This window comes from Larimichthys crocea, chromosome VII, assembly GCF_000972845.2.
Source record: "Larimichthys crocea isolate SSNF chromosome VII, L_crocea_2.0, whole genome shotgun sequence".
NCBI lineage: Eukaryota > Metazoa > Chordata > Actinopteri > Sciaenidae > Larimichthys > Larimichthys crocea.
Window position 1 is genome coordinate 21,522,459 of NC_040017.1, and position 26,768 is coordinate 21,549,226.

The 26,768-nt window shown below is 43.0% G+C and overlaps 1 protein-coding gene across 6 annotated transcripts; it reads right to left on the reverse strand.

Moving 5' to 3' along the window:
• Positions 1 to 34: 34 nt before the first annotated feature.
• Positions 35 to 23,745, reverse strand: arhgap32a (Rho GTPase activating protein 32a). Of its 6 annotated transcripts, none has more exons than XM_027280640.1 (22): positions 23,424 to 23,745; positions 17,557 to 17,670; positions 16,606 to 16,711; positions 14,968 to 15,059; positions 14,620 to 14,704; positions 11,009 to 11,095; positions 10,777 to 10,914; positions 10,599 to 10,691; positions 9,818 to 9,940; positions 9,637 to 9,714; positions 8,694 to 8,775; positions 8,432 to 8,581; positions 7,442 to 7,544; positions 6,548 to 6,692; positions 6,096 to 6,178; positions 5,543 to 5,650; positions 5,249 to 5,394; positions 4,943 to 5,156; positions 4,535 to 4,686; positions 4,329 to 4,403; positions 3,548 to 4,222; positions 35 to 3,369 (listed from the first exon to the last, which is right to left on the reverse strand). In XM_027280640.1, the coding sequence occupies exons 2-22, from the start codon at positions 17,643 to 17,645 to the stop codon at positions 1,100 to 1,102; spliced, it is 5,094 nt and encodes a 1,697-aa protein (XP_027136441.1). In that variant the 5' UTR covers positions 17,646 to 17,670; positions 23,424 to 23,745; the 3' UTR covers positions 35 to 1,099. The 6 variants fall into 6 exon arrangements, with proteins under 6 accessions (XP_027136441.1, XP_027136440.1, XP_027136439.1 ...); XM_027280639.1 differs by having other exon boundaries at positions 17,557 to 17,673; XM_027280638.1 differs by lacking the exon at positions 23,424 to 23,745 and adding an exon at positions 23,257 to 23,300.
• Between the last annotated feature and the right edge of the window lie 3,023 nt (positions 23,746 to 26,768).

Consider the following 26,768-nt stretch of genomic DNA (forward strand, 5'->3'; position numbering starts at 1 on the left):
TGACACACCAGTGACAAAAGATTTCAACAAGCTATGATCATTGGTATAATATATCTTTATTTTTTTTAAGACTCTCACTAAAATAACGCATTTAACATGTCTTAACAGAATATCCTCATCTACATGTTTGGATTTGAAATAGGATCTTTAATGAATAAAACAACATTATATAATTTATGTAAAACACCACATTGTTAAAAGTTTCCTAAAAGAGGAAAGAAATTTTCATTTTTGTGACAAAACCACAATGCCATACAAAATACACTTTTTCACCTAAAACGGAATGAGCTTAATTTGCATTTGCACTGTAATGTTTAGCATATTTCGCCGGGGTAGCTTTGACCTAAACAGAAATCAGTTATTTTTTAAGCTTGCATTAAATGTGTGAGAAAAAAAAAAAGAAAAAGTTAGAACCCTCGAGGTTATCTCCCATTTTACCAACCAAGAAAAGTGCTAATTTAGTATTTAACAATGATTCAAAGCAAGCCATTTACGGAAAAAAAATATATATACTGTATATCAAGAGGCTTCATGTACACCATGTTAAGACAATGTGTTTCATACACTGTTATCCTCAAAAGTGCTTGTTGAAGTCTGAGCAGACTAGAATAGAAAACAAAATGTACAGTACATTGGCCACATGTTAGCGCTGTGTTATTTATACAAATATAATACATTTAAAACGAATGTTATTTTATACACATTCCTGTACTGAAATCATGTTAATAAAACCAGTTAACTTTAGCTTTTTCCATCTCTTTTTGTTTAGACATTAAATAAAATATATAAGCCATCGTTTTCTCAAACACGCCTCTCTCTCTCTCTCACTTTCAAACCTCTAAATTTAAGACAATGTCTGCATACTTGTTCCCTTTGCGCTCCCTCAAAAGCCACTGCAAATTATGAAACTACCAGCGATGGCGACAGTATGATACAGCAGCAGCAGCAGCAGCAGCAGCCTCACTTCACGCTTTTTAGCAGCTCCTGAAGGTTAAAACAAACACACTTTCAACACAACAGTCTGTTGGTCTGGCAGAGGATAAAGTGCTGTTCTCCTTTGGCCCCGATGTGTGGAATAAGATAAAACCGGTGGTCAGAATCACTCGTAGACCCCAGCCTCTGATCTCAGTGCAGCATGATAAAAACCCTCATGACCCAGAGCCTTGGATAGCAGTCTGTGCCCGCGGGGCGACATGCAGCCTTGGCCAGGCAAATATCCGGGCACAGCTTTACCAGATCTTGCGGGTTTAGGTTTGGGCGCTGCGTAATACCCCTCCATGTGGTCGTATTGTGTGGGTCTCACTTTAGTGCTTTGAGTCCTTCTGTTGGGCTGAGTTGAAAAGGATCCCAGATGTTCAGGATCCAGAGGGGATTTGGCATGATGATGATAGTGGTGACGGTTTTCTCTGGTGCTCTGTGACCTCCCAGGCCTCCTGAGGATGCTGGGTTTCACAATACCAGAATAGCTGTTGACAGCGTTGGTCATCATTAATCGATCCTGGTCGTGACCTCGTGTATGGCTTCTGTTATTGTTCTCGGCGTTCTTGAGGTTGGGACAAGCCCTTTCTGGAAGCGAGGGGACTTTGCGAAGAGGTGGCTGCTGAGAAGAGCTCTCTTTGATCTGAATCCGTCTGGACGGTCCCGGCTCGGCGGCAGACCGGTGACCATACTGCTGCCTGTTGACTTCAGGCTCGGCCTGTTGAGACCTCAGGGCAGTTGGGGATGTAGCTACCACAACATTTTGATTTTCTGTCCTGTTGGCGGAGAGGAGGCATGCGTTTCCAGGGTCTGACTTGCTTCTTGTGTGTATTATGTCTCTGTTTCTTTCTTCAGCTGGTGAGACAGGGCTCTCATACGGAGAAACAGCTGGACACGTGCTTTTACGTCTGGACTTACTCTCCTGTTTGACCGGTTGATAAACAACTCTCTCGAAAACTTCTGCGTCTCTAGCCTTGTAGACGACAGTGTCCCTGCTTTCTATGTAAAGCTCCCTGTTGACAGGAGGGACGCGGTGTGGGGAGTAGTTGTAGTAATCTGATTGTCCACTTTCCCTTGTGGAACGCACGGTGTAGGACTGACTGTGTCGAATGCCGCTTTGTCGGCAGGGCTCTACATAATAGCGGGAGCCATCCACTGGGTTTATGCCAGAATAGGGGTTGTAGTCACGGTAGTCATCATGGGTGTTCTCAAATTGTGGCCGAACAGGATGAATGCCGGTCTGAATCAGCCTCTGATAGGGACCTTCCTGGCTCGACGTTTGCTCGACATAAAACATGGTGTCAGGGGGCAGAACTTCTGTCTCTGCCAGCTCGTAGTGACTAATCTGGGGGGCATGGAAGGAGCGAGCTCTCCGTATGGCCGGGTGCCCAACTATTCTATCTTCTGACCTCTGCCACGGGCCTTGTTGCCGATGGCAGCCACCGATAAGGTGCTCATCTCTATGGTAACGTCTGTACTGGGGAGACAAAGGATGCCTTAACCCTAAAGTGCTGTGGCGGCTTTCAGAGGGCTGCCTGAACATGCTCTTTGGCCCCATTAGGTGATGTGGCAGAGCATCGGGTCGAGGGCAGTGCTGTGCAGGCATTCGTCCTGTGTGAATCGGCCGATGATGATGATGATGATGATGATGATTACTGTAGACATCCTCAATCAGGTCGAGAGGTCTGTCCTCCTCTGGGCTGTAGTGATGAGCTGAGGAGGGCTGTAATGGACGTGGTAGGACCTCCTCGATTGAGGCAGGCATGGAGGTCTCCGCCAGAACAGCGCGGAAATTAAATACATTGATAGAGTCGGCGTTCACGTACACAGGAGAAGTTAACGGGCTCTGAGTGGAGCACACAGGTTGGGTGGGTGTTGAAACGCCCACGCTCTGATAGGTGGGTTCTGCTTCTGTGAGATCTCGGAGCTCTTTGACCTCTCGGCGGTCCCTCCTGTCAGCGCTGCCTTCCTCCAAGCTCCCTGACCCGAGCGGGCTCACGTTAGGTGTGAAATTGCACATGCTCTCCTGCCCGTCAGTGACCTGCTCCGAGCTGAGGTGCGCAGGTCTGAAATGAACAGGATGAGGGCAGCAGTGGCTCTCCAATGGGCTGTGCGCTGATGTTTGCCACTGGGAAACGGGGGAGACGCGAGAGCCGCAGTACTCCTGGGGGTAAACTTTAAGATCGAGAACAGAGGGCCGGGGTGGTCTGTCCTGGGCGTGAGGTGTTTCCTGTCTCTGGGGATGGTGCGACTGGACGTTGTTTCTTCTCTGGGAGCCACTGCTGGCCTTCTGGGCAGATTCAGCCAGAGCCAAAGCCAACTTGCGCGCAGCACTCGTCAAGGGAGGGTGAGGAGGGAGAACAGACACTGAACTCATAAGTCTATCTGTTCCTGGGGAGGGATAAGACAAACAACGCTACAGTATGACAGGACAAACAAAGCTATGGTAAGACATGATGGGACAAGACACAAAAGCTTTCATAAGAAACTACAAAGTGCATTATTATTTAAATAAATACTAACTATATATAGTAAATGTTATGTATGATGAAAGAGGAGGTGTACTGACCTGGATCAGGCAGATTCTGTGCAGACTGACTGAGGTCAGTCAGGGCTGATGCCTGGCTCGCTGTGCTGAGTGGGCTGCAGTGTTGGTAGGGCGTTCTCGCCACCTTTCCGTCTGCCAGCGGAGCTTCACACTTCTCCACTGGGGGAGAAGAAGAAGGAAGCGGCGGGGGAGAGGCAGACGCATTCTGAACATCTGCTTGCATCCTAAAAGATTTCTTCCTGAGTTTAGGAGAGTGCGGCTTAGAGGTGACCTTCTTCCCACCTTTACCGAGCACCGGGCTAATATCCGGAGACTGAGAGTAGCTAATGTTGTTGTTAGGAGAGGAAATGGGCTCTGATTCGCTGGAACACCCTGCACTCTTCCTCCATTTATTCCCGTCTTTGTTGCGTTGCTGCCCAGGTGTCGCCGCGGCTGGGCTGCACTGAAAAGACATGGGGTCAAAGTCCAGACTATAGATGCCTGCAGCCGGCGGACAAAGATCCAGATCGTCCTCCTGGTGCGGAGGTGAAATACACGCTGCGGTGCGGACGTGCTCAGCGCCGTCATGGCTCTCATTTAACGGGCGGGCTCTGTGGTCGTCCTTACTTCTGGTGTTGCGTAGGTCGTCCCTACAGATGGCAGATATGGCCTCACTAGTGGAACGGGGTCTGCGGGGACGGTAACTCGGAGGTTCCCCTGGGACGGAAAATCAACACGTGTGTTTAGACTTTACAAATACAGATTATATGAACCAATGGAAGCCTTTGCATGTGCAAAATGTACAATCTTATTGAATAATTACCTTCGACATTGTGCAAAGAGGTGAGAGATTCCTCACTTTTGGTAGAGCGCAGTGTGCCGCTATCTCCTCTTCCACCTGCAAATGTTTTCAGAGCAAATTATTTTCCTCACCACTTCTGAAACTAAAAATACATCAAACTGTCAAGATAAGTTGAAGTTCATAAGCTGTGAGAGCTACAGAGTTACTTCAGCAGCAAGTGGTCTGACCTGGCAGTGCAATGCTCTTTATCTCGTTAGGCTCGCTGGGGTGCCGCTTCAGTTTACGTTTAGACACAGACTGAGACTTGCCCAGGTGGAAAAAGGAGAGCCAGTTCCCCACAGGAGACTTCTTAGTTTTAGCAGGAGGTCGCTTGGTGATGCTTAACACAGAAAGAAATCATCTTCAACACTCACAACTTATGTCACACAAGCAAAAACAAATATGACAAAAACTAAATATCAGGGCTGCAACTGAAAATTGAATTCATTATATTTTAATCTGATTAATTGTTTAGTTTAGTCAGGAAATGTATTTCCCAGCTTTCAAGGCTTTAAAATGCACTGAAACATTTTTTGATGATCTATAAACATAGAAAACATGAAAAGCAGGACTGATCAGACGGTCCGTAAAACTACCTCTCCATCGGGAGCTCGATGACTGTGTGGAACTTGCCGAGCAGAGCTCCCGGTCCCTCCCCGACCTCGATGTAATCACTGTGGGTGAGGCACGGGGTGGTGGCCGGGGACCCCAGCTGTGCCTGAGTGCGAGCCTGGGCCTCCTCCAGAGACAGTAACTTTGTGGATGGGGAGCAGACCAGCAGGGATTTAGGTCTGGATAAGGTGTTGTTACCTAAAGATGTTGAAGATGTTTGGAGTGTGTTAGAGATGCACATACCCTCAGATTGGACACCACGTGTTATTTTGTTACTATTTTTCACCTACCTGTGCTTTCACGTATGATTGCATTAAGCTTAGGGCTGAAGAGAGCTTCAGTGTTGTTGAGGATGAACTCCACCACCACCGACTGGATACGCACCTCCATGAATGCTGCTGTGCCGCTAAAACAGGCCGACTCGATCTGTCTGGACCTGAAACACAGATAGAGTACAACCTATTTCACAGCTCTGGACCGCTGAGACATGCCCCATTTCACTGTCACAGAAACACTAGAAGGAAGAGCAGCACTTTTGGAGTTAACACTTCCAGTTTAACAGTTTGCATGCAGTGATAGTTCACCTGAGGAGGTTAGGTGCCCAGACAATAGCCAAGTTTTTAGTGTGCATGTTAGTGATGGAGCTGAAGGTAGCCAGGTGGGAGAGGTGTCTCATGAGGTACTCCAGAGTCCTGCAGACAAAGAAAGACAAATATTTAGTATGCACTTCAGCTGCTAATTAAATATTTCCTTTAAGACAGTAATAAATGTCAAAAATGGATCACAGGAAATGGTCTAACACTCATATCTTCCCTATTAAAGCAGGTGAAGTCTGTCACAGAACTGCATCCCGTAACAAGCAGGATTAACACCACTTTGCATAGACGTTATTAGACAAAGCCTACGTACAGCATAACACTCCTGCTGTACTCAGAAGTGATCAAACTGACATTTCTGGCAGGTGTTTGGGGCTCAGAGCAGGATTATAAAAAGTTTTTATCTTCACACAATCAAAATTAGCATCGACATGGACACGACAGACAGTTTGAGGTGTTTTTGATGTAGCGCCCCTCTCTCTAACAATCAAACACTTCCGCTTCAGGCCACCAGGGTGCAACATTGAGCTTTGAACCTGACCTGTAATGAGGAGGAGGCAGCTGCTGGATGACATTGTGGATTTTGACCAGCCTCTCTTCATCTGTGGCTGCAGACACGGCCTCCTGTGAAGGCAGAAGATAAAGCGCACATCACTGAGTGAGGCTGATAATCACAGCAGAGGGAGCTGCCTTAACTTTTCTCGCTCTTTCATATTCAAAGCAGCCAGTTGTTTTTGGCTCGCTTTAATCTGCTATTCGGTTTTAGCGCGCTCACCCCCTGCGGTTCCTAGAAAGCTCAGCGCAAAGCACTTAAAAAATGAGCTGGAAAATTTTTACATTGTTTCCTCGGCTCTGTTGATTATCACCGAGTAACAGGACATCTGTCCTCTGCAGCTTTTTCTCCTCACAATGCTTAACAGCTATGCCAGTTTCCATTCCCACATTTATCCCCGGCACAAATCCCTGCCCCAGTTCCACCGCTCCGGTCCTTACTGAGAATCTGTCGTAGAGCTGGTAGGTGAGCAGAGGGTTGGGAAGCTCCCTGAAGTACAGCTTGCAAAGTGAGCCCACTGAGTGGATATCCTGTCTGAAGACGTCTCTAGTCAGGTCTGGGATCTGTTCTGAGTCAAACTCGTGCCTAGACGACGGAAAGAAGAAGAAGACATAGAACAGTGTGGGAGTCAGCCTACTGCCCATCTGCCAGTATGAAAACACAAAAACAAGGACATTTAAGATAGTTTTGTTGAGGTAACTTGCTTGATGAATTCGTGATTTCTTTTTAAATTCTCTATCTGACGTCATCAAAATCTGCCTAATCTGTAAACCATTCAATATAAATGAATAGAGCATGTTTAGTAATATCCTCCACAAGCAAAAATACAATATCACTAACAGTGTGGTTCAGCAGGTAATGAAGAAGTTCCTTCAATCCCTTAAATGACTATAAACTAAAAGAATTATCAACAAGACATCAGGCATTTATAATTTCCTGAAACACTGAGATGTAATGAAGATTTTCATGTGAGAAAATATCTTTTGATCCCCCTCCCCCCCATTAGATTATTAGATTGTTTCATGAATTCTTCTTGGCAAGCATGAAATAGAAAATAATTACAGTCGTTCAAAGCTGCACGGATTAAATCAAACCGAAGAAGAAGCTCAAAAAAACAACAACAGTTGGAAAAGCAGCATCCATCGTGCTGATGGTGAGCTTCACGGTTACAGCTGTTTTACGGATACTTTCCAATTACTGCTTCCTAATCAGTGCTTGCTTGTGTATTGCGTCAGTGTCTAATGCCGCTCGTCATGGTTCTTATTAAACAACAAACCAGCCTGCGTAAGACATTTTTTGGGGGTTGGTATATGATGAAGAAAAAGAGTTTAAACCTCAGTTTCTGGATGTTGGAGGAGATCCCGGACAGTCTGTAGATTCCATCCACGACTCCATGTTTCTCTATGAAGTCAGTGCAGCTCTTAACAACCTGCGGAACTATGGGAGACAAGAGAGAGACAGAGTTTTGAGACATGACATGAAGTGTCTGTTCATCAGGCTGAAACAGACAACGTGGTGCGATGACCACTCTGCTTCTTTGAGTTAAGGAAAGTTTCTCACAATGCATTTGGAAGATGTCATGATACAAGAAGCTATGTGTGATCTCTCTATGTGAGACAAATCTGAAGGATTCAGAGGTCAGATTTCTTTACTTTTATCTTTACCGGGCTCTAACAATTATCTCAAATCATGCTAAATAATAAATTCAAGTTATTATCTTGTGCACAGAAGTTAAAACACCCAGGAGCTCTGTAGAATCCTCTTTTTATTTATTTTGATGGCTTAAAATAAACATAAAATGTTGAGTCTAAAAAACGCACTATAAAATATCCACCCTGTTTTTTTTATTGTTGGCTGTAAACTCCATAAAAACACAGAGAACAGGACCTCAGGGGTATCTACAACTCTGCATAGACATATACAACCTGAGATGATGCATCAGAGGTAAACAATACTTCAATTTGAGAGGCCACAAATCAACAACAATGCTGGTTTACATGATATTTTCAGAATGGTACTGATGTAACCCAATATTCCGCATTGACTAGACATAAATGGTTAAAACAGGTATGTCTGATGAAAACTGAAGTAACCGCTTTGGGCAAATCTACAGGAATCTATGCAGAAGCACATCCTGCTGACAGACACAAAACAGGTATTCATACCACTGACTCAATTCACATCAAACATCACAGCAATCCACTATTTCACTGGGTAATCCTCTCTCTTTCTCTGGGTATTTACAATTTGAAAATGTAAAACATTTCAGTGGCAGCAGGTGGGAAGTGGAAAAAAGAAAAGAAGAAGTTGTTGATATAATTTACCTTCATGTCCTGAGTTGTGGAGATGTTCCCCCAGGTCACAGCCAAACACTCTCTCTTTGAGGATGCCGCGCTGCCGCAGCTTCTGAGGCGGCGGTCGAGATTTCATAAAAGTTCTCAGGAACGTTACCAGCTTTCCATGTTTCTTACACACTGATTGAGATGACACACACACACACATGCATAACAGCCACTTTAAATCAATCCTCCTCACATCCGGGGGAGCAAGTTTTAAATGAATGATAAAGCAGTAGGACAGACGCACCTGGCTTCGGCACCGAGCTTTGAACACTGGGGGGAATCTTGTCATTTATCAGCTCAACACAGTCGCAGGGGAAGAAACCAACCTGCAAGTGGAGAGAAGAGGATGAAGAGGAGACACAGAGATGGTGTAAAATGTCTAAGTTCAAAAGGACCGGTGGTGTTTAGTGCTGGGTGAGGGTGCAGAAATAGGTCAGTAAGCATGAGGGCACAAGCTGCTTCAGGCTGAAAATAGCTGGTTTGTGTATTATTGCTATTGTGACTTCAGCTTATATTGTCAATATGAGCACATATGAAACCTAGCAGTTTGTCTTCACCTCTCTGAAATGTAATAAAGAAGGTATTTCCTCCAAGACGCAGTGAAACGAAAAAACACATTTCCCAAGTTCTAATCCTGCGTCCTCGTGCTGACTGTTCACTTATCTCTTCACCATATTTGACTGTTTTCATATCAAAATTCCTCTTTTTTTTCCTCCTCCCCTTCTTCCTGTTACATACCTCCAATCAAATGTGATTTGAAGTGCTAACTCTGCCAATCACATCAAACCACACTTGGCTGTCAGCTGGTGGGTAGTTGCAGAGCGATATCTTCGTAGGACGTGTGTGTTTGGTTTCCAGCTGGCAAAAAAACTTTGCTTATATTTCCAAAGAATGTGGTTGGGGTCTAATTTGTCAAGTTTCAGCCTTATCCTCCTACTCCTCCACCTACTCGTCTAACAACCGTCCTCCTTTAGCTCGGTATCTCTCTGCAGCTTCATATCACTAACCCACTTCTGAATGTTCCAATCAAATCTAACGGCTTTAATTTAATTCCAGTTCCTTACTACCCTGTCCACATCTCGTTTGACTCGGAAATACATCGCGTAACTGAAGCTTTTATAACTCAAAGAGGAGACAAGTTCTTCTTTCATTGCTCTCTGTTTAACACATAGCAGCAGGTCATCCACCTGAAAGCCGTGTTTGCCTCTCCACCAGCCCGTGTCTTCTTTAGGAGGCATGTCAATGACGGAGACAATGTCCCCCACCTGGACGACAAAGAGAGTGACGATGAGAATAAAGTCTGAGCACATTAACAAGACATTTTTCATGAGGATCAGAAATATGTGTGTCTCGTATAATAGAGGTCACCTCAAAGGTCAACTCGTCTGTGGCCTGGGCTGTGTAACGCTTGGTGACGTGTGCAGCAGCGATGGCAGGGACGTTGATTGAGGCTTCCTCGGACACCAGCAGATGATTCCCTTTGTTGTCGACCTGGAAAGAAATAATGACATCAGCTGAATTCTTGATATTTAAAAATAATATGTTGGCCATCGTGTTGCCGAGTTAGACATGTTGGCCAAGCTTCGCTCAAGGACTGGAGGCAGAGAGAAGCGTTCTGCTCTTGCATGCTTTAAGATGATAGAGCGAGACAAACAATGCATAATACTGGTATTTTACACAATATGTTACAGATGAGGGTTTATTATTGTAATTAAAATTTCTCCTGGTATTCACCATGGGCCTGTCTAGCCAGTGCTTTAGCCCTCATAATTATCCTTTGTTGGATTGTGGATTCAAAAAACATGTTTACAGCAGTAATCTCATCAACAAAAGGAACACAAACGTGTGTATATAAACTACCTCCTACATGAGTATTAAATAAAAAACCCTCAACATTTAATTTTCATAATTCAAAGAGTTGGCACACTCACGCAAACCCACCTCTGCAGCATCTCCAGCTGCAAAGTGGTACCACACATACAGTACGTCGTTGTTATGCACAAACCCAGGCACCCTCGGTTGGCATGAAGATGCGCAACAGTTGTTCATCCAGAAATAGCTCTCACATACTGCAGCTATTCCTACACCACAAGATATTTACATCCTTATTTCTAGCAAGTGTGAGAAGAAACAGCTGATAAGGAGATACCTCCATCCACGTCAGTACTGGGCCGCAGTTGATCTTGTTGTCAGCAATGACGGAGAAGCGAGATAGGTAGGTGGCCAACATCTTGGTTACTGACTGAATGGAGACACAGTAGTAGAAGTCTGTGAGTCTGTCTTCCACATAATAGTGAAAATAGTGACAGTTTTAGCTCTCTGTTTACCTCAACAGCGTCCTTTAATGTGTCGTATCTCGGCAGCTCCGTGAGCTGTGAGTAACGACGGTCATAGATGCACAAGTGCAGGTGTTTGTCCAGCACCCGGAAGTCTTCGTAAGATCTCGTCACCAGCCAGTTTCGACCCTGACAGAGACAGAGAGAGAGAGAAACTTTTGTTAAGAATGAGAAAAATATTACACCATGTAGTGAATTTTCCAAATGTAGCGAGTATTATTACCTGACAAGTGATCTGGACCAGGAAGACCAGCTCTTTGGAGTCAAGACCAGCCTTCGGTCCTTCGCTCTGACCCTCTGCAAAGGCCAACTATGAGGAAAGAAGAGAAACAGAGTAGCTAATATTGGGAGGGCCCACATGGTAAATAATGCATGAATATAATACAAAAACCTCTCTGTACGTAACAAGGCATACAAGAAGAACATCGTGTTCAACTCCATTTTTCCATTAAATAGTAAAAACCACTTTTACACCCTGCTGTGGGTTTGAGTGTAGACACCTTAAAACACTGGAGTAACAAAGCACTTTGGGGAACGATGCATAAAGAAAAAAAGGTGTATGTTAATATTTTTTATTAATGAAAAAAGAATCTCACAATTATATTCATTGAATAAAAGTTTATTTGGGAAATAAGCGCAGTATATTTCCTCCGCCACCAGCATAGAAGTGATTCATGTTCTCAGTTCATCATAAATACTGCAGTATGAAATGTATAATACATAAGGTGTTAAGATATCAGCACTCACTTCTTCTTCTCCCTCCTCTACAACAATATTCTATACGCCCCAAAAGTGAGAAGATCAAAGCCTCCGAGTTTGGGACCACATTGACAGACTTTTTAGTCGAAGAGACTTCAAAGGCCTGGAAGCCAAGGGAAGTTCTGGTTATTTATAACTGCTAGAAACTCGTCCAGATACACTGTTACACAACACACAGCGACCTAGTTACTCAACACTAATACAGCAAATGAGGCTGTCAAGGAGCACAGAATGAGAAATTTGTTCTTGAATAAGTCATGACGGACGAGCTCTTATTCATTGGAAGAATTAGTTGAAATAATATCCTGAACTTAGCGTCTGAATGGAGTAGTGATGGGGGTGGCGTGAGCAAGCCAAAAGCATGATGGGAAGCAGGATGATACAGAGAATTACAATATATAAACACTTTTCGGATGAAAACTATGAAACAAAACAACAAAAATCTGAAAGTTTTCAATGAAGGCATGCCACCGCATCACTTCCTCCATGATGCTCACACATCGAAGACTGCTCCCTTCAAAATAAAAACACGCCAACACAGCTCAGACTTCAACTCTTTGCACAGAAGCATACCTGCATGCTTGTTATTTATTGACACACATCTGGCACCAGGAGCTCAGATCAATGCACAATCACCAAGTTCAGATTACCTGTCACTAAAGCATCTCAGATATCCACGCACAGCTGGAAGGAAGTGGCTATTTCTTTGTGTGCAGCCGCAGTCCTGGACCTCCTGGAAGCTTCTCCAACAAGCCAAATCTCCAGGGATTTTAAATGCCGTTCCTCACTCGCCTCTTTGCCGTCCCCTGCTGCCTCACGTAAAACACTCATTCACAGGGCTTTGGATCGCCACGCTCCATTCAAAGCAGAAAATATGAAAAGAGGATGCTTCCCACTGTGTCTTACCCCCCTTTCCTGCTAGCCTCTTACCATCTCTCCCCCCTCCTCCCTCCTCCTGTACTCTGCCTCCATCGCCCACCCCCATCCCCCCTCTTTCTCTCTCTCTCTCTCTCCCTCCCTCTCTCTAAACCGCTTCGCTTGCCTTTCTCCGGTGACAAAAGGGGGGTTTGGCAGTAAATGGGTTCAACTGGCACACACAGATGCACAAGCTCATCCATCATACAGCTGCACAAGATAGATAGATGGCCCTCCTTCATTTCACAACAATTCTTATTCATTCAACTCTCGCTGGCGAGACTGGAGCTAATCTGAGGCGGAATCAGTCAGGCAGGCTGCAGACAGTGGCAGTCTGCTGTCCTTGTGCCATTCTGCGATTAGGATACATGAGACCTGATCGGTACCCTCCCTTCCTGCATATAGAGACAGGCAAATGCATCATGGGAGATGCAACAAGAACAAAGACTCGTCTCTCTCAGATGCAGTCAAGGACTCTAATCAGACATAGCACACAGAAGTAAAAATAAATCGTAGCAGACTGCACATAACTGCATGTTTGTATATCAGTGTGCGGACAATGTGTACAGCTTTCAGTGTCAGTGTCTCCCCGGACTCATATTTCTCCTCCAGCTCAGCTCAGGATTTTCTTCTCCCTGTGGAGCTTTTCAAGGTCACTGAGACTGTTGTCTGTGCTTCACTCGTCTCCATCCTACCGATGAAGCCATCACAGCCAAGGCAACATGACACAGCGCAGGACATTTACCGAGCATCCCGGGATTTAAGTGCCGTCCAGCCTGCTTCACTGTAGTCCATTAACGCCACATGTAGGGATACAGCATGCGTGCAGCGCTCATGCAACCTTTTGTGTTTGAGCTTGTGGAGGGACGACTGCTGCACTCTGCTGGAAGGAAAACTGAACTGCACCGAGGTTAACCAGGCAGCAAACAGCCACTTCACACATGACTGAGCAACCGCTTCACTGCTTCTCATTACGACTGCTGCAGATCTGCTCCTTCTTAAACTCAAATGTCAATAAGTCCAAATCATTTCTTGGCTGGTGAGAGTCACAACATTCATAATAACTAAGTCCATGACCATGGGATAATTTAAAGTCCCTGCAGCCAATGTTTACAACTTGCAGATTTTCTTTTAAAATTGAGTAAACAAGACGAAGAGTTGACATCCATGTTAGTGGCACAGTGGGGTCATGCTTCAGCACGGCGCTGACGTCAGCGTGGTAACAAGGTCACAGTGACAATGCGAGCACGCTGACGCGGGTGTAATGTTTACTATATTTCACCTTATTAGTTTGGCATGTTGGCATGTTGCTAAGTGGCACTTAAAGAACATAAAGTACAGCTGATGATGAGGGGGACTAGAAGAAGAAGAGACATTTCACTCTGAGGCAAAAATGTGGATCACCAAAGTCATTAAGCTTCATCCTCTGGAGCCTGAGGGAGTGTCTGTAGGAAATGAATCATGGGAATCTATCCAACGGTTGTCGGGGTATTTCAGTCTGCACCAAAAGTGGTGGGACAACTAAAGCGCAGACAGAGCGACATGACGTTCCATAAAGAAAAAGTTTGATTACAATATTTTGTACATGACACAGCATCCAACTGCAACTGTTTATTCTCAACCCCCCTAATTGTTTTGCCAGAACAGGTTGTTACTTTGAAAATGAGTCATCTCCTACAATTGCTTGGTACACTCGGCTGTCTAACCAGGAAAGTACAGTTTCTCGCTGAGTCACTGGATGACATCATAAGCTTCCAGGTGGAAACACTGGTTTGACATGAGACATCTGACGTTAACATACTGTATACAGAGGATTTACACACTGCTGGAATCGGATCATGGCTTTAAATGGACTAATAGAATCTGTAATAGTGAGAAGTAATGGTTTATGCATGGTGGTTATAATTCAAATTGATATTTTGTAGCTCTTCTGATGAAATGAACAACTTTAATGTGACATTTCAGGAAAAAGACGTAATAATCAGAGCTGGACAGTCCACAAGAGACAAACAAGGATTATTGATTGGACTGCCACATTTCATTTCAAGACGGATTAATTCACCAAAAAGGCAACTGAACTCGAGCCAAAGACACAATTACTAAAACACAGTAACTCTCTGCTGCAGAAGTGACACCGTGTAAGTATTTTTCAGGACTCACCTGAACGTTGCCAAAGTCAACAGTCTCATAGTGGAAATGGGCACACTCTGCCAACCTGGGGAAGTGACCTCTGGGGAACGTCAGCCTAAAAAACACACAGCACAACAGCGCCTCATCAGTATTCAACACACTGACATCATGATGGAGAGAAAAGCAAAGCAAAGCAAAAGAGAGCAAAAGGGGGGGATAAAGGGAGAGATGTGTGAGGGAACAGGGTTAGAGATGCAGCAGGCTAACTCTGCCCGTCTGTGCCGCTCCCATCATTTTATAGGCCCTCATTTCACTGGCCTGGATAAGAGCCCTGTTTTACAGCCTATAATAGCAGCAACAGTCACTGAGAGCACCTACTTCTTCATGTTCTTGACCTTCATGCTAGCCGTGCTGACGCAGGAGCGCAGGAGGGGCTCGGCTGGGTGCTCTGTGATATCATCACTCCTCACCTGACAAACGGAGAGAGCAGACATCAATACGTGTCAGTCAGTCAGTCAGTCACAGGGCAACTGACGGGGGAGAGAATAATTAGCACCATAAAACAGCAGCAAAAGACACGGGACACAAACTTAAAAGTCTGGTGTTCTGTGCTAATGTTATGTTAATGCGATATGATGCCGTGTCACGTCATGTTATGTTTTACTTATATTGTACTCATATTGTGCTTCTGCTCTGTTTTATGATGATGTTATGTTACTGAAATGTTAATCTATGTTAAATTATTTGATGTTAATGTTGCTTGTGTTACGTCATGCTTCCCCTACTTGAAAAGGATGTGGCATCTACCCAGAGTTCAAAACTGGATTTCACTCGCTGCTAAACAATCAGGCCGTGTTTCCTTTGACTTCCTCTTTGTTTTTCCAAGTGCGAGGAGTTTTACAGTTTAGCTAAGCAGCAGGTTAGGTCAGTTCAGGTGTAAAACTGCATACTATTGCAAATGCATATCAATACAGGAAAATACATTTTTACAATAATACATTTATAAACATTGCAAACCCTCTAAAATGCATCAGTACATTAGTATTTAACCAAATATTTTTAACACTGTATTTTATAGTTATGTATATTTTACCATAGCTTTTTAACATTACAATAAATAGTATTATTAACCCCATAAAATACTATTTTTAGCATGCGTGTCATTATTTTATCATTACGTGACCAAAATAAACACTAAATTGAAACATAAACAGAACATTCAAATAATTTAGCAGTAATTGCCTTTTAAACATTACTCATGTGAACATGAATCAATCTCAAATTGCCTCAAAGCGCAAAAAAGAGCACAACAAGAACACAGTGGCAGTAGAAATCTCCACAAACAGTCTTGAGCTTGTAAGCTTCTGCTCCTTACCGGCTGCCTCTCTGGGGTTTATTGTAGATTGTAGTCCGCCAACATTAATTATATGTTTGTATATGAGAGATTGTTATTAATATTGGTAATATTTATAAACGATTTTGTTTCGTTTTTTTCCTGGTTTGCAATCAGGTTAGTTTGTTGAAGGACACTTGTGACAGATGTGCCAGATATTTTATTTTGAAAATCCAGATAAAATCTTATAAAGAAAATAAATCTATGCATAAAAACAAAATAGACTGTAGTACAACTGACCTGAAGATCCAAGAGACTTAGATAATAAAAACAGAAGTTAATTCCCCTGCAGAGGTGATGTTAAGATTGGTTGAAGCTGTGGAGGCATAAAACTGGAGTAACCAGTGGGAGCGTTGATGATATCAGTTGTCTGTGACAATATTGGTCTAACTCCTGTACAAACACACCACCTCACTCTCATTCCCAACCTGGTAGTGAGACATCTTTAAATGCAGTTTTACACCTGCTCACACCTTCATCATTGTGACTACTGACTCTCACATGACTGCGCACTGGTGACATCATGGTGTTAATCAGTTACACAACAAATGCCGTTTCTTGAAAAAAAAAAAAGGGGTGACACATCTGTTAGTGTGTGTGTGTGTGTGTGTGTGGGTGTGTACCATGGCAGTGGATGTCTCCTGTGGCTGTTTGTCTTCTGGAGGATTTTTGTTGGTGGCTTGTGATAAGGCATCGTCTTTGTCCGGGTCAGTAGATGGAAGCAAATCTCTGCAGAAACAGACACAGAAATATGGCTTGTCATAATGCAAACATCCATGCAGTGTGTGGGTTTTCAAATAAGGTTTGTAGTTTTAAAAAAAATGCACCAGAGGGAGCAAGTGAGAGAGATGAATTCACAATGTGTGGCTTGAGCTCAAATCATGACATTGCACCAGCATGGTCCAAGAAACATGTTGTACTTGGTCTGTGGTGTTTGAATCTCTAACATCCAGACGGAAATGCATCAATAAAACATGAGAACATACTGATCTTTTCCAATCAGATATAAATGGGAACAAATCTATGATTCAGATGATAAACGAAGAGCATCGCAGGCTAAGGTAGGGTCAACAAAAAGCCACGCTGTCTTTTGTACACAAGCGGGAAAGCAAAGCTTGTCTATTCAGAGAGCCATGAAGACAATCCTCCCACAAGGGAGCGCTTCACAAAACCCTCACTTGAAATGTGACTCAATGTATTCGGGGAGTGGAGGGTGAGGTTCATTCAGCTGAACTTTTAAGAGCAACAAAGAGAGTAGAGGGAGATGGGCCTTTGGATTTTGTCACAGTGATTCAGCGTGATGAGATCAGGACATGAGACCAAGAGCTGACACACAGTGTAATTTATGTGGCCCACAGTGACAGAACTAATAACATAGACACAAAGTGAATTCATAGGAAAATCAGTGAGCACTGGAGCTTCTCTCTCCATCTCGCGTATCAGCCTTACCGTTACACACTGCATTTATTCATCTAGCATCTCATGACTTCACTCTCCGTGCACATCCATCTATATGCTTTTACATAATTCTCATCAGCTGACATGCAAGCGCAGAAAAAAAGGGAGTAACTCACCCTTCAAGGACGTCACCACTTCCTGGTTCACCCTGGGGTCCTGAGGCAGCATTCTCAATCACCGCGGCAACCACACATCCAGCCTCCATGATGCTGCCTGACTGCAACAGCCCGCTGCTGTACAGAAACATGAGTGGGAGGGAAAAAGGGAAGAAAACGAGAGAGGGTGGTGAGTGGGTAGGAGAAGCCGAGGACGGGAGGGAAGAGTCCGATGAAATGAAGCCGCCAGACGTCAAACCACTTGAGGCTGCAGCGTTGTGCGACATTCAAGGCTACAATCCACAGAGCCCAGACTGTAATCTGTGATGACATCATGCTACAGTGCTGGGAGCTGCTTCAGTGATAGTGCATGTCAGGCTGAGAACTCATAGGATGAATTTCTCCTGTTTAGCATGACACTGACAGGTTTTAGCCGGAGACAAGAACACACTCATATCTTGCTCAAGGAAATGTCAAAATTGTCACGGCAGCTTCATTACATGCCCTTGGATGGTTGTTATTTTTTGCCGGTAATGCTGAATAATGTTACTTTTCCTTCTGTTTTCATTATATGAACAATTAAAACTTGGATTATTTGAAGCATTCTAAAAATAGTCCGCCTTGACATGAAAATCAACCTCTATCGTTTAAGGCAAAATCCATTAGCATTCCTTGGCCTATTCCAGCTTTCTCCCAAATTATTTAAAAGGTAATGCTGCCATTTTCTTACTCTTTCAATCAAAGCATGTGCCTAATTTTTCTCCATACATATCTAAAAATGGGTCCAGGATCCATGTCCTATAGAAGATTTTGGATTTATACATGCAACAAGGCCCAAAAAAACAGCTTATGGTCAAGTGGCTGCTCACATGGTGCCAATCGATCCATTATCTATACGTGCTTATCCTAATCCAAGAGGCAGGAGCCAATCCCTGCTCACATCAATCAACCTCGTCATACTATCACGTCAACCCAATCTGCACGTCTTTGGACTGTGGGAGGAAATCGGAGCGTCCAGAGGAAGCCCACGCAAGCACAAGGAGTACCAGTCCAGCTGGCAAGTTCAAACCCAGAACCTCCTCGCTGTGAGGCAACAGCTTCATCGCCATGCCAACTAACTGGCAAACAGAAGAGCAGGGAGCCATGTAAGCACTCCATCACATGAAGTCCTACGTATGTGGACATGCTTTTGTGTACCTTTAGTCCACGGTTGCTTTTCATGCTTTGTTGAAGTCCAAGACCATGAAGAAAACTGAGTCCCTATCACTCACTCCCTTGTACCAGACTCCATTACTACTCCTCCTCTCTTTTTATACTATAAACAAACATAACGTAGGAATGCCCTGATGAAGGGAAACTAGATTCTCCGTAGCATTTCCCAACATGATTCCCATAACTTCTTTCAAAATGTATGAGGGTGTTTGGCGTTAAACAATGACTTGGGCATGTGGGCACAAAAACAGGTCTCTGAAAAAAAAAGAAAAAAAAAAAGTCCTTCCAATTACCACGGGGCAGTTTTACCTCTTCACTAAGCAGGTCTGCTAATCAACATAACAAGTAGATTCATCAGCCCTGATCCGCTGCTGTAGTAGCAGTTTCCCACCAGCCCTTCTGGCCCGTAGTTGCTGTTGACTGACTCTCACAAAACCTCATGACTCAGCAGAATGTGAGCATACAGACAGGAACACAGGCCAGATCAAGCTCCACTCTATCCCCATCTCATGCCGTATCTCTAATAGACACCATAACCTTGCCAGAGGAGAGCCAATGCATTACACAGACAGCAAATTCATTTAGTGTTTAGAAGTGTTGCACTAGTACTGTTTGTCAGGGGCCGCTAGGGAAAACTGTGTTTGGAAAGTCACGTGTCACTGAATTATGCAAAACTGGGAGCGTGTGGAGTATTTGTACTATAATGAGCGCCTCTTAGTATGTCTTAAATATATATATATAGGGCAAAATGTGATGCACAGTCACCAAGACACAGTGATTATCTTGACAATATTTTGTCTAATGGAGGGCAGAGATTTCAAGTGGCGGCATGCATTCCATGATTAGAAATGTTTTGTGGTGCACAGTACAATGCCTGACCTTGCTGATTGTTCCACATCAGACACATCAGAGTCTTTTCAAGTGTAGGAACATGTTGTACTTCACATTGCACGAGAGGTAGGCGAAGCTGGCTACTAAAGCCTTGAGAAGAGCCGAAGGCAACACATGAACAAGCATTCTTTATAGCAAGCACCACAATACACGAGAAGTAGACTATTTTGGAAATGGCCCAAATAGCATGAGCTATAAAAAGACGAGGTTGCCGTGACTGTACAGAAAGAAAAAAAGGTTATGATTTCAGGAGGTGATCTTGCTCTGTACATTGTGTGTCATTGTCCATGGCAGAGACAAATGGGTGGAAACACACTGACACTTTCTGCAGCCGGTTAAATAATCCGAAGCACTGGAATCAACATCGCCCACGCATTAAATCAGGCATTTTCCCACTATCTCACTATCACTGATGCAACAATAAAGAAGCCTTCTCTACCTGTCACACTTAAAAGGAGAGAGACGTTCTGATGTCAGGAGACTGGAGCAGCACAGAAGGATGTTGCCCTGGTATCCGTTGGCCTACATGGCGTTTTTCGAGAAAAAAAATAGGCCATCCTACACAATCTTGCACGCTGTGTACGAAATCAGTATCAGCAAGTGTGTTGACATGAAGAATGGCTGCCTACATATTTGCAAATACAAAACACACAGCAGATGCGTCTATGTGAGTCACAGCTACATATGAGAGGAGGAAGGAAGGAAGGCTGAGGAGGAGGAGGAGGACAGGGAACATAAAAACTGCCATTTCGCCTTCTATATCAGGATTTGACAGCACATATATTAATTCTAATATAGCTCATATGTGCATATTTCTTCGTAATTACATGGACCTCTATGGGTGATTAAGCAACCCCTAAAATGCGTGTAAAACTGTTTAAGATGCGCTGTAATTGACATAACAGGCACATTTTCATAATAGAAACATTAGTGTGCTAATTAGAGCAGGTTTTGTGGTAATGTATGATAAAGAGGTGAGTAATAATGAAGCTGCTTTCTCATTATATCTGTTGGATTTCCTCTTTTATAAAACACAGCTGCGTATTTGGCAGAATGTGAAAGGTGTGTTTAGGAATGGACAGAGAATTTGGTTACAGGGTAAAGTAAAAGAAATGTATGTACCTTAAGTCTTCAGCGGTTTAGCTGATTTGCAGTATACTTTAAACATTACTTAAATCAGCAATAGTGATTTTCAGGCCACGTGGGGACGGAAGAAACAAACTGAAAACTGGTAAAAGGGGTCGTATTTACACATCCAGCAGATACATTGCAACTCCTGAGGGAAATACCTGACTCTGTAGCTCCGTCTAGAGTCTACAGCAAATACCCTGCTATGTTCACCAGCAGTCTGTGGTGGGAAGATGTCTAAAGCTTTTTAGCTGACAGACAGCTAAAGTGCAGGTAAGACTTGTAGGAATGAACCATAAGATTAAAGCTGTGCGCTTGAAAACCAAAACAAGGAGCTGAAAGACGCTATAAAGCTCCGACAATTGTACAAGCGACCTCTTTCCCGGTGTGGGATCATTAAAGTCTATCTTATCATATCTTATCTTTGAATTACATGTAGCATAATTAAAAATGAATAATATCAGCTTTAATTGCACCCGTCTTTATTTCGACGTGGATAAAAACCTCATCTCTCCCCGTCGAGAGGATGTGACAGGACCGTGTCGTCGACGCAGGGGTGAAAGTTGGTTTCATGCTCCCATTCGGAGGCCCGGGAATGCAGTCAACAGCCAGCGAGAGACGCAGTGGAGAAAGGCCCACGGTTGCCATGGTAACCTCTCTCCCCGTCCACCGTGACTTGATGCTCCTCCAGACTGAGGATGAGGTAGCGGCAGAGGATGGATTTGAAGCCTGGGAGAGAGAGAGAAACCTCTGGCCACAAGCTTTGACACATCATCACCATCCACTGTCTCCGTCAGTCAATCTGCCTGAGGCGGTGACATCTCTGCTCCTTCACCTTGAGGGATTTTCAGACGTGTGCGCTGCTGCTTCTGCGGCTCTGTCAACGAGCCACAATGCAGAACTTTTTTTCTTTTTTTTTCAATCAACCATCTTTACTACTGTAGAGATTTGTCACTCATTTAACCACTTCTGGGAAAACGAGGAGGGGGGGGAGTTACACGATCCCATAATCTTCTTGAAATCGACCAGAGTGAGATTAACTTTATTTCATCTCACACTGACTCAATCTTTGTCCTGCACCCGTCAGAGTCACAGTGATCCCAAGATGAAGGGCAGAGGGCGGGATGAACAGAAGGGCGATTAAGTCGTTGACAACAAAGAGCCAAATATTTAATCAACAAGCCGATCTGTCCAACAGCCGTGCCACAATGCTATTGGCTCTCTAACGTAATATTAGGTATCACAGGAGCGCCCACAGGGTGATACAAGATCACAGTCACCTGTCCAATCTCATGCAATCCAATCCAACATCCCCACAACAGTTACTACCTCTGCAAAGCTCATGTTCAGCTACATCAGAGATGTTGACTCAACTCTGTGGCAATCATTTCTGAGTTTGTGATTGTGTTGTAATGTTTGACTGTATTACATCATTAAATATCCAACATGGACCTCATTTTGTTTCTACACACTCCGACACACAGACAAGTACAGTATAAGGAACATGATTCACAATATGATAGACTATTCAGTCTATTAACAGTCACATGCCTATGACAAGTTCCTACAGCCCAAAATAATCTCATGAAATCACTTGTTATGTCAGACAAAAAGCCAAAAATATTCATTTTAATCACACATGATGAAGAAAAGCATTATACTGTCACAATTGATGAGACAGAATGAGTGAATCTGAGGAATTGTTGCTTCAGAGAATGAGCTTATTACTGTTCTGCCAATCATCAATCAACTCATCATTTCAGCTATAATATAAACACGTCAACATGTAGCCATGATTTTGTCCTGAAAAGAAAATCAAGTTTGGTTTATTGTGGATAAATCCCTCACAATATGTTGTTGGATGACAATTTTTCTTCATCAGTTTCTCTCCAGAATATTTTCTTGATTCACAGATTAATGATTTGTCCTACAAAACTGCAGAATATAGCCAAAAAATCCTCACAATCAAAGAGCTGGAACTAGAAAATGTTTGATAGTTTTGCTTTGAAAATGATAATTAAGTCAAAAGAGTTTGTATTATGATCAACTAAACCATTAATCGAACATGAAATACCTCACATATCATGTGTTATTGTGTTCCCACAAACACAAGTCTTGTATATTGTAGATACAGGCTTCACAACAACTGCAACTATTTTCTTCTGCTGATCCTCGATTAATCATCAGATCATTCGATTCATAAAATGGCAGAAACAGAGTGTTACTACAACATACAGCCTCAAAAATACAATATTTAAACACAAAGGTAGCACTGCAGGGCTGTTGCACTGCATTGCATTAGATATACACAGGTCTTTATCATTTTGTGCCCTCCCACTGCATTAGAGAGGATCCCAGAAAAACAGCACCAGAAATCCTCAGATTAATTTTGTTTTCATAACCTGTGACGCAACCAAACACACATGAACCCAAATAGGGGACTCAACTGGGAACCACTGGGGAAAAAGTTCACCACCGGTGTACTCTGACCTGTTGGGCCTGGGCTGACAGATCACCATTCATCTTCATGCACAGACACACACGGTTATGTATCGACTCCAATCTTGATTGGCTGATGAATGAAGGTGAAAACAGCAGTCCTGTCTGGACAGGTAGTACGCGGTTAGTTAGTGACAATCCCTGTCCACGCAGCCTACCTGTAACTGTGCACGCTGCTCCACTCTGCTGCCTCCTCTATGCTGCACAGCGCTGAGCTTCTCGACGAGGAAACATGTTGTCAGCATCGCACTGCACAAACCCTTTTTTCCTCCGGACGCACACACACACACGCACACTACAGCTGACCGTCTGAGGTAGATGTTTTTAGGGTAAAAACTGTGCTCGGGTGCGACATCGCTGAGGCAGTGTGGGAGTCATCCCAGAGAGCCGCGTATTGTCTGACTGACTGCCGAGGATCTGCACTCACCACCGGGAGCGCGCACTACTGTGATCTCATGGCCGCGCCTTGGATATATAAATAAATATATGTATTTTTTTTTTTTTTTTTTTTTAGCCTCAGGGGTTCACAGACCTTTTTCAATGTCAAGGACCTGAATGTGAAGTAGGCGTGAGAGTGTTCATGGAGCCCCTGTTTGATAATAGGAGCCCCCTATCTGGCAAGTTGTGCGGTGTTAGGTAATGCTTGGTACAGAATTACATAACCATCTAGTGTAGGTGGGGTGGTAACAGTGAGAGGAGTGAAACCTGGTGTGCAAATCACTTCATCCACATATATCATCTTATTGTGCCTGTCTGCTGAGGAGATAAAGTGAAACTCTGCTATTCCTCTTTATTCTGGGACACTTTTATCATCAAGAGAGAGAGAGAGAGATGCTGATGTTTCATTTATGAAAAATTAATAGAATCAACAATGGTTTGTGTTTTTTTATCAATACCAAACATCACTGGTTGTTAGGAAAGCACAGCTAAGGTAGCTTAGATAGAGGAAGGAGGTAGAAAGCTATGGCTCTGTCCAGAGTTCAAAAATAAAGTTTACCGATCATTGGTAAACTTCATTTTTTTAACTAATTAACATCTCATTTGTTTAACACCTTAACAACACATAACAGGTAACAGTAACTTCCAATAAGATGGTTGCCAAGCAACTTCAAGGTCCAGCAAGTAACTGCCCCCGGCCAAGAAATAGTCCAGTACATAAAACCCATAAAACCTCAATTTGTCGTTTGTACACTTGAGTTTATATGGAAATTAAACAAACCAGATATTTTATGTTTTATGTGTGATATCTAGATATACTTTTAAGGGGGTTTTGTTTCCTTTGGACAGAGTGAGCCCAGCTGTTTCCAGCCATTGCTAGGCTCAGCTAGTTGGCTGCAGCATTAATATTATTCAAATTATTTGGACAGTGGGAATCAATCTTCTCTTGACTGTTGCCAAGAAAGTTAGTGGACCTATTTCTCAAAATGTCGAACTTTCTGGGTGTTTTTCACCATTTTATACATTGTAGACTGATTAATTAAAAAAAAGAAAACAATAATTAATAGTGATTGACAGAATAAAGGTCACTTAAAAGACACATAGGAATAAATTGTCCTACTTAAAACATTTAAAATAATATAAATTACAAAACAAACTTTTAAAAATAATCTGCAGGTATTGCAACATGTATGGAACTAGGCCTCTAAAGGTTTGTGTGTCGACCTAACAGTGGATTAACTGCGCTTTTTATTTCCCTCAGGTGTATGCAGATGATTGCTCATTTGTTTGTCTCCCAGCCTGCCAGGGGGAGTTTGAACAAAAGCACAAAGGTCATTCTGACAGACCTCATCCTCTTTCAAGTTATTTGTTTTCCTTGTTCTGGTTCTGTCGCCACACAATTCATTCCTTAACGTTTGGGTGGAGACGGCAGAGCTGGGGTCAACATATTAATCATTGAACAACCTGCTTGCATTCACACACAGCTTTTGATCTTCCCTGAGTATGTTTATTCTTCTGAATCATGTTGCATTTGTAAGATTGAGGACAAAACTCACCTGTGATTTTCTTTTTTCAGCAAAAAAAGAAACCTGCCGCTTTAAACTCCTGAGCTGGTGCCTGTGTGTCCTAGAATTAAAAAACAGAAAAGCCCTGACCTGATTAAGCTGTTTCTATCCCCACACTATCCTACCCCTACTCTCTGCCCAACACTTACACCCTGTGTCCAGCACATGAACTACACCTTCTCCCTCACAGATAGGATCAGAGACAAAACCACAGGAAACATAAAGCCTCTTTTGATTTTTTTATTATATCAAAATACAAAAATTTGAGAGGAAAATTTCGTATGGGACTAAGCATTTGAAATGATATGGTGACATGAATACAACACTGCTTTCATATTCTCACAGACATGCCATAGATAGAGCATAGATCATGTGCTAGGCCCATGTCTACGTCACGATGAGCCACCAGGAGTGAGCCTGTGCATTTTCCCTATAAAGGCTTTTGATGGCGACTGTCGCTATATTATCCAGGCCATGTTGGTAACAGGCCAGAGTGTTTTTAACATCATAGTTCATTCAGGTTTCTGTTTACTCAATAAAGAAACGAGATCCATGGCAGTTGAACATGAAGAGTGAGTAAGACATGATCTCAGACGATACAGAATTCACTGGACAGCAGTGGCAAACGAGAGAAAAGTAATACAAATATTATACATAAGGCTTTGGTACAGCACCATACAGTATGAGTTAATTGCTCACAAAAAGTTAAGTGAAGCGTAATACCTGATGTAGTGACAGAACAGAATGACAAGTCTAAAAAATAAAAAAGTAAAGAAAAGAGAAACATCAGGTTATCGTTTTAAAACAGAGAAAAGTAAAAAAAAAATGTTTTTGCTTTGAAATATTTACATATGAACATTATGGAGACAAATTATGTACAAAAATAACCCCAGAATAAACAACATATAATACAGAATGTAAACATGTGATGTACAGCACAGAGTTCAGTGGATGGAAATGAAATGAAATGTTGTAAATTTTCTTCCTTTTTAAGCACTACTTGGTTTGCTTGAGTATGAGCATTAGCTAAAACAGTCAACGATGTAGTGCTTATTGTAGCCTACGATAATAATACATTCTAGTTTCTCAGTGCTGGTACACATGAAAAAACAGAGAATATAGAAAATACTACATATTTCTATTTTCCGTCCAATAACAACCAGCTCGGATGTCCATGAATGATTGCTAAATAGCCGTTTTTTTGTATTGTCTCTACATGCAAGATTAATACAATAAAAAATCAAATCGGTTTCTAAGTATCATCCTACCAGCACCTAGTGATGCACTAAAAGCTGTAAGCAGAAAAATTGGAAATAAACAAAAGAAGAGGAAAAAGAAGAGTTGAGCTAACAGTACGTCCAAAGCAGCCCTCTTAAACGCTGTACATGTTTCTGTTGAATATGCAAAAAAGAGCCCGGAAGACGACATCCATTCGTAAAACCCATGGAGAGGATGTATGAGCTTTTCCCAAGACCTTTCTACCAGGAGAATTCAGCAATA

What these genes read in the sequence shown, in the direction of transcription:
- arhgap32a (XM_027280638.1), bottom strand. Translation starts at nt 23,285, where the DNA reads ATGGTGATCTGTCAGCCCAGGCCCAACAG. An exon ending in CAGTACTGACGTGGATGGAG is followed by an intron (nt 9,941 to 10,598) that starts GTATCTCCTTAT and finishes ATTTCTTTCCAG; the next exon opens with GTCGACAACAAAGGGAATCA. An exon ending in CAGACGAGTTGACCTTTGAG is followed by an intron (nt 9,715 to 9,817) that starts GTGACCTCTATT and finishes TTTGTCGTCCAG; the next exon opens with GTGGGGGACATTGTCTCCGT.